This window comes from Pteropus medius, unplaced genomic scaffold (genome assembly GCF_902729225.1).
Source record: "Pteropus medius unplaced genomic scaffold, Ma_sr-lr_union100, whole genome shotgun sequence".
Lineage (NCBI taxonomy): Eukaryota > Metazoa > Chordata > Mammalia > Chiroptera > Pteropodidae > Pteropus > Pteropus medius.
This window is the reverse complement of record NW_024343734.1, coordinates 217,662-225,642: the sequence shown is the minus strand read 5'-3', so window position 1 is coordinate 225,642 and position 7,981 is coordinate 217,662. Positions and strand designations below refer to the sequence as shown.

Here is a 7,981-nt window from a genome sequence, read left to right as displayed (position 1 = left end):
TATTGTATAATTAAATGCATTCCATTTTTACAGATATTCATTTCCCCACGCAATTGGACAACTTTCTGAATAAACCTAGAAAATCACAAGGCAAATTTGGTTGTCAAAAACAGAACAGTTTTACAGCGCTTTCTACATGCCAGGCCCTGTTCCAATCACCCTCCATGGAATGACTAGTTTAATCTTCAGCATGGCCTTAATGGGTGGGTACTTCCGTCCTCATTTTTAAAATGAGAAAAAAGAATCAGTCAGATGAATTCACTTCCCCAAGGTCACACGGCTATTAGGGAATTTTTTAGGCAATGTAGGAGGGTTATCTGAAATGTGTACCCCCAAATTCCCTTCTTCGCCCTGAGTGCGGCCTGGTGACTGCATGCGCACTGGAGCCGTCCCCAAGATGGGGAAGTGGGCGACATGCAGGTTAGTGGCGGGGGGATGCTAAGCTCGATTTGTGGTGAAGCGGAAGACTCTTGTCCGCCAGAGAATCCGCCAGGACGTTGGGGGTCAGGATTGCTGGGCCGGCGAAAATGAAACGGGCTGAGGACCAGGGATCCCCGTGAACATCCTAGAGTCTCGAGTTGCATCACTGGAGATGGGAACCAATGTCTTGTTATTTGGCATTTTATTTCAGAATTGCAGCAAGAAGGGGGTAAAACATCGACAGCAGCACGTGAGAGATCCGGCCTGAGGAGAGTGAGCGCGGAGTCGGGGCCAAGGCGCACCTCGGACCCCGCAATACGGAGCAGCGGGATCCGGATGCCCGGGCCTGAGGGCGGAGCTCCTGGGTCCGGCCCGTCTGCTTTGGGAGTGTAGCGGCCACGCGGGGGCGCGGGAGACCCAGGCGTCCCGGTCCCCGGTTGCGCGTATTGCACTTCGGGTGAGTCATCCGTGGGGCGGAGCGGGAGGGTCCAGCGCAGGGACGAGGTGCTGCGTGGATCCCAGGGCAGACCGGGCGCAGCCCGCAGCGTCACACAGGGAGCAGCCACTCGTGGGCTTGAGCTCCGTACTGCGGGACCGGAGAGGTAGCGCGTGAGAGGCAGGCCGCGGGGTGGCGCCCCCGGGCCCCCGGCAGTCGTGGGGTCGGGGTGGGGGGGGCGTCGCTGTGCACAAGGGGCGGAGGCTCGGGGGTGCAGTTCTGTAGAAAGTTCTCGCACGCACGGCCCTGCGGGCTCTTGGGAGAAGTGGCTTCCGGCTGACAAGCCCCGATGGCCAAAGAGGGGCCGTTCGAGGCCGGGGGCCCCGGGGCTCGCGGAGCGCGCGGGACACGTGGCTCGGGGGCGAGGGCCGGGACGGAGCCCGAAGGTTCTAGAACGCGAATACCTCCCGAGGCCTCTGAGAGGTCACGGTCCTGGGCCACGGAGGGTCCGAGGTCCAGAAGCCGGTAGGAGAGATGTCCCTGACCACGGGGACAGCCCGGGACTCCAGGCGAGTCCGCGGGGAGTGGACGTCCGTGGCTGGACGCCGGCTGCAAGTCCTTGGGGGGCTCGGGGACAGGGACTTCCCCCTCCAGGAAGCCCTGGGCGCTCGCGCTCAGGAGAGGGGCTGGGGCTTCGCAGCCTGGCAGGAAGGGGTCCCTGAACCCCAAGAGGGGTTCCGGGCCACAGCGGCTCACGGTCCCGGCTCAGAGGCCGTTATCACCTCGTGGGACTACGGAAGGGGCGCCAGCTCCCAGTCCAGAGACCTAACCTTCTCTGGGGACCAAGCACCCAGCCCCGCTCCCAGCCAGCACCTCACCTGGATTGCGCTCAGCTCCTTCTGGAAGCGGAGGACAAGTTCCGGCCCGTTCTCCATGGTGGGAATATGGAGGTGCTGGGAAGACAGCGCCCGGCCCAGGACCCCTTCCCCACCCCGCGCAGCCCCTGCTCACCTCGCCTTGGTACAGGATCCCGTGCACAGGGCACACCTGGCAGGCGGTGCCTGAGCCGAAGATTTCCCGGAGGCGACCCTCCGCCAGCGCTCGCATCACCTCCTTCATGGTGACCCTGCGCTCCACCACCCGGAACTCGCCCTGCAGGGCAGGGAACGGTCACCCAGCAGGCCATGCCGCTCAGAGACCCCAGGGGGAGATGGACGCCCCGAGGTGGGGGGCGCAGAGACACAGCGGTGTGGCCCGGCCCCTCCCCCACAGCCCCTGCCGCACTGGCCCGCGACACAGCAGCGCCCCGCCCCAGGGGCGCCACCACAGCTCACCCAGGTCTGAGCCAGGTCCAGCAGACTCTGTCTAACCACTCCGGGCAGGATGACGCCATCCACCGGGGGGGTCACCAGTTCCAGCACTGTGCGGGTGTGAGGGACCGAGCGTCACCTCTCGGCCTCCCATCCTCTAAGGAGCCGCCCCGACCCAATCCCTGACGTGTGCTCCGCTGGGGACAGGGGTGCCGCCCGCTCCCGCCAGGGCTCGGGCTGGGCCAGGGGCAGGGCTCACCCCCATCCTCGTGAGTCCAGAAGACGAAGATGTTCATGGTGCCCACCTCGGTGAGCTGATGGTCGGGCCCGTACAGCCAGAGCACCTGCTGGCAGCCCTTCTTCTTGGCCTCCTGCTGCACGAACACCGTGGGCCCGTAATTCCTGGCAGAAGGCAGCGCGGCGGCCTCGGCAAGGGAACCCCGCGACCTCCGGCACCACCCCAGATGAGTCTTTCCAGAACAGGGCGGACCCTGATCCGCCAGCTCTGCCCTCCCGTGGCTGCCCAGCGCCCCCGGGACAGAATCGCTGGCCAGCAGCTCCGGACCAAGGATCTAATGGCCACCCCTGCCCCCCCTCCTCCCCTCACCCCTCCTCATCCCACTGTCCAGGTCATGGGTGCATCGTTGTTCCCCGGGCTGGGATCGCCTTCCGCATCCAACTCCCCAGTTGTCCTTCAAAAGCGCCTGTGACGTCCTACCCTCGGAGGCGTGTCTGGAGCCCCAGGCTGGGTCCCAGGCCTTCTCTGCCCCCCACCGACAAACTGGCCACCTCGATGATTTCCCTCATCCCCTTGATTCAACGCTGTCTCTCACCCAAAGCTGACCTCACCCCACAGCTGCTCACAAGCCTCCCCGAGGCTCCCCATCACCTCTGAGACAAGATCACAGCCCCTCGGGCTGGTGCTCAGGGCCTGGCCTGCTCTGTCCCAGACTTAATTCTCCTTTCTGACAACTTCTGTGCCTCTGCCCCTGCTCTCTGCCCCCACGCATGTGGCCCCTGGGAATTAGAAACTGTTCCCCACTTTCCTACCCAGGAAACTGCCTCCTTCTTATCCATCAGACTCAGTTAAGGTGTCGCCACTTCTGTGCAGATGACGAAGGTGCCCCAGTCACCTCCGTCAGAGCTCACGGACAGTGGGGCACCCACCAGCCTGGGAGACCCTCCCTGCCATGCTGCACCAAGGCCCCTGGGGACTCGGACTCACACAGAAAGTCCACACACAGGGCGATGGGCACCACAGGCCCTAGGGACGCCGGGAGCTCGTGGGGAAGGGGGCACTGAGCCCAGGTGTTCGGGCGAGGCCACCTGAGGAGGACATCACCTCTTTCATGGTGACCTTGCGCTCCACCACCCGGAACCTGCCCTGAACTCAGCGTAAACTTCATTTCTGGAGGCTTCTTGGGGAGGGGCAACCCCCACTTCCCGGTGGCGCCCCCACTGACCTCCACCCAGCCCCGTCCCATGTCCCAGCTGGTCTGTGCACCTGCGCAGACACACCCCGACGCGTGGGCGCCGCACCGGGGTCTCCGAGGGGCGCAGTGGGGACAACGACTCACCCGCCCACCTTGCAGTCGCCGACCCCGCCCACCCAGGCCCGGGTGAACAACGGATCCGCCAGGAGGGACACGGGTGTCAAGGCATCTCCAGGGAAGTACGCGCCCACGGGACAGAGGACGACGAAGAGGAGGGCTCGCGAGGGACGGCCGACACCTAGCGAGGGCTGCGATGGTCAGGAGGGGGCGTCAGGGACCCAGGAGTCCAGGTCCCCGGCCCTTCCCCTTAGGTCCCCGCCACCCTCGGCCCCGAGGGAAGCGCCCACCTCGTTCCCGATGAACACAGGCCGCACATAGAGGCTGGCGCCGCTGCTGTCGGGGACCCAGTCCTTGTCCACTTCCACGAGCCGGCGGATGCACTCGAGCAGCTCGACCTTGTCGAAGCTCTGCAAGGATGCCGGCGAGTCAGGGGGGCCCCCGGGGCCCTCGCTGCAGCCGCGCCCTCCTCCCCGCACCCGGGCACCCCGGGCCCCTCACCGGCAGGCAGAGGCGCAGGGCCGAGCGCAGCATCCGGTCCATGTTGAGCCAGGGGCGGAACAGGCGCACGCTCCGGTCGCTGCCTCGAAATGCCTTCAGGCCCTCGAAGAGCTGCGGGGGACAGGTGGGCGGGCTCAGCGACCGCCTGGGACAGCCGGGGGGCAAAGACCGAGAGGAAAGCAGAGGCCGAGCTGGGGAGAGACCAACCCCCCGCGCTCAGAGGACGAGAAGGAAGAGAGACGGGACCCAGAGAGAGGGGACAGGGACAGACAGTGCTTGTGGGCGACGTAACACAACGTCCAGGGTTTGCTTCAAAACCCTACAGAAACGGGAAAGAGGGGGAAGGGAGATAAAAGGAGATGGTGCCACCGGGGCCGGAGGGTGAAGCAGGGTGATGTGGGAGGCGGGGAGATCAATCTTTACCTTTGGTTCTGGTTTCCCATGATGAAACATTTTTAAAATACAAACAAACAGAAAAAAAATGGGTGGATCCCCCACCCCTGATGTCCCAGCTGGTATGTGGAGCCACACACACACCACCACACCTGCCTCCCTCCTGCTCACTCACCATTGCCCACCTGCCCCCAGCGGCCTGGCACCACATGTCCGATCCTTGCTCCCCACAACTTCTGTCCCTTTCGTTGGACCCTCTGGGTGACTCTCCTTGTGTCTTCAACTCACCTCTGGGGCCTGGAAACCCAAATGTTACATCCTTTCTGGTGTGTGGCCTCACCCCCGACAGGTCAGGGTACCCTGATTCCTGCCCATGGCCCCATGTTTGCTTAAGTCTGTTTCCCTACCAACTGCAAGTGTCACAGAGCAAGGAGCAGCAGTCCCCCTGTGCCCAGGGCGGTGCTTAGCGCGCAGTAGGTTTTTCTTGAATGAATGAATCACTAAATGCATGAATGAAGAATGACAAACAAGAAAAAACTGCCAGAATGTTTTGGAGAAAACGAAAGAACAGGGAGAAGAGGTGGGAGTGGAAAGAAGCCTCATCAGATACTAAAACGGATTATAAATCTACAGTTCTGTGAACTTGGCGACATGGACATATGAGTAAAAGGACCGAACAATGGAAGAGACTAAAAAGTGGGTTATAAAGTAATGGAGGGAAACATGGTTACTTCAATTAAAATGCCGTTGGGACAACCAAATATCTGTCTACCTTGGAAAAAAACTAAACTGGATCCCTACCTCACACCTCACACCAGGAAAAATTCCAGATGGATTAAAATATTTAAAAGGGAAAAAAAATTAAACCATAAAAACTATAGAAGAAAACACAGGATAACCATTCGATGTCTCAAATTGGGGGTGGTATTCTAAATATGACGGATCGTTGAGGCCAAAGAAAGACACATTTGACAGCATAAAAATAAAATGGGGAGAGAATGTCACCTCGTATCACAAACAGTTTGTCGAAAATACAAAGTACCCCTAGAAATAAAAATCTAAATTTCCTTAAAATCTACCCTGATGGAAAAATCCGCCTAGAAAATGGACAATTCACGGAAGGGAAATCATAATGGCTCTTATGCTTGTGAGAAGATGCCCAACTGCATAATGAGGAGGACCAGGCAAATCAAAATGACTCTGAGATACCTTCGAAACCACGCCGGAGCCTGGACAAGATCTAAAAGGCGGACGGGAGCGTCCAGGCCGCAGGGGGAAACGGGTCCTGCCGGGGGGGGCACAGAAACCAGCGCAGCCCCGCAGAGGAGGACGTGGCAGCGTCTGTCAGGTCACTGCGCCAGACATGTGCCCTTGCACCCCACAGTTCCAGAAACTGGAGCGATACCCTTGCACCTAAAGGAAGTGACAAGTTTACTGGTGTATCGCGACACTGTTAATAACAGCGCGAGGCTGGCAACGACCAAAGTGCCCGACAACTGGGGAACAGCCCCGTGAGGCATCGTTCGGATGGGACACTATGTGGTGGCCAAAAGGAGGGTAAGGCTGTTCACGGGCGCTCGGTCCCCGAGAGGCACTGAGGGAGGACGCGAGATGCCAGCGAGGGTGCAGTCGGCTCCCTTTTGTGTGGGGAAAAAAAAAAAGGGGGCGAAACAGCGATACATCGGTGTCGATATTCAGAAAACAGGCTCTGGGAGGACACGGGACTGGTGACACTGGCTGCCACTTGGGGAGGGCAGCTAGGTGGCTGGGGAACTGCGGACGTATATTCCCTCTACCAGAGCTACGATTGTGAACTGTGCAAATATATGATCCATTTTTTAAAAATGTGTTAACTTTTAAAATGCGCCAGATAAAAATAAAAATTACTATGTTGTACACCTTAAACTACTCATCTTCTATGTCAACTGTAATTTATAAGATATTTTTTAATTAAAAATATTTAGGACGTGGTTCCATAGTGTAGCGGGGAGCACAACTGCTTTACACGCAGAAGTTTGCCCCCCAGTGGAGCCACAGTCCATGGTCTACGGCCATGTCACCCTGAACAAGCCCCATGTCTGGTCTGGGAAGCTAAGCAGGGTCAGGCCTGGTTAGTACTTGGATGGGAGACCACCTAGGATAGACCAGGTGCTATAGGCATAAATAATAATAATAATAAATAATAAAAAAAAATTTAAATACAGAGAGATAAAGACAGAAAGCAGATTAATGGTTGTTGAGAGGCGGGACAAAGGGTTTGGGGACCGACTCAGTGGCTCCCGGGTTTCTGCTGGGGGTGACGACGACATCCTGGGACTAGATGGTGGTGAGGGCGCACGACACTGTGAACACAGTTAATGCCATTTACGGTGGGTACAACGGTACACACGTGACCTTGAACAGGCGGGTCTGAACTTGCGAGGGCCACTTACATGTGGATTTTTTCAACGGACCAGTGCAGTTCGACTGACTGCGCTTTTACGTCACGTGTACTCTTCTGGGCGTGTATCATCCCCATGATGATAAAAACAACACCACAGTGGTCTGTTTGTTGTTCCACACGTGCCCCCGAGTGAGGACGGCGTGGGACCGTGATCGGCCCCTCCCCTCAGCTGGCCTCAGCTCCCCGGGCGCCCCGCATGAGAGGGAACGTCAGGGCCTCTAAACCCCTTCGGCCGCCCTCGCTCGACTGAAGACGACGGCCCGGGTCCCCAGCCGGAAGGCACAGAGGTACAGAGGTGGCGGTCTCTGAGAGCCACCTTCTGGTGGACGTAACCCTGACCGTCCGTCCTTAGCATCTACCTGCCCCGCAAGGTGTCTCCCCTGCACAGAACTGATCGGTTCTAATCAAATGTCAAGTGAGGGAAAAAAAACCCTCAAAATTCTGGGGGGGAAAAAAAAATAGAAAAGGAAAATCTGCCTCATGTCACAGAACCGTATCCTAAGAAACAAAAATTACTCAAATTACAAACCAGCTTCTAGAGCTATAATATTTTCATTCAAATCCTGTCACAAATGGTTCCCTCAGGAAGACTGCACTTTCGGCCATAGCTTTAAGTCATAAACCTGGGTGTCTCTCATCCTCACAGGCCCCTCACCAAGCCCCGCGAGGCGAACCCTACTCCGAGTCCCCATGAGGGGACAGTCCCATGGTCTACCTGGTCACCAGGGCACCACCCTCGGCCCTCCCTTCCTTCCTCTCGCCCAGCCGGCCAGTCCCTCGTGTCCTGTCCCTGAATCTCCCTGCCCTGTCCCCTCCTGTCCATCCCTCAGCTCCGGCCCCCACATCGACCTAGTCTCTCCTATCTGGACCTTCGCCCCAGCCTGGCCTCCTGGCCTCTGGCCCCCCCACCCGCCATCTCATCCTGTGC

General features: G+C 58.7%; 1 protein-coding gene across 5 annotated transcripts in view; it reads right to left on the bottom strand.

Moving 5' to 3' along the window:
- The window catches only part of BCAT2 (branched chain amino acid transaminase 2), a 12,705-nt gene continuing 4,724 nt past the window's right edge, over positions 1 to 7,981 (bottom strand). For 3 of the 5 annotated variants that reach the window (XM_039868542.1, XM_039868539.1, XM_039868541.1), the window contains 8 exons: positions 4,218 to 4,328; positions 4,007 to 4,126; positions 3,744 to 3,907; positions 2,426 to 2,568; positions 2,191 to 2,276; positions 1,868 to 2,008; positions 1,735 to 1,809; positions 1 to 1,006 (listed from right to left, as the gene is read on the bottom strand). In XM_039868542.1, coding sequence (XP_039724476.1) covers positions 968 to 1,006; positions 1,735 to 1,809; positions 1,868 to 2,008; positions 2,191 to 2,276; positions 2,426 to 2,568; positions 3,744 to 3,907; positions 4,007 to 4,126; positions 4,218 to 4,328 — 879 coding nt within the window. In that variant the 3' untranslated portion in view covers positions 1 to 967. The remainder of the gene's footprint in view (positions 1,007 to 1,734; positions 1,810 to 1,867; positions 2,009 to 2,190; positions 2,277 to 2,425; positions 2,569 to 3,743; positions 3,908 to 4,006; positions 4,127 to 4,217; positions 4,329 to 7,981) is intronic. The other 2 variants (XM_039868538.1, XM_039868540.1) reach the window with 1 other exon arrangement.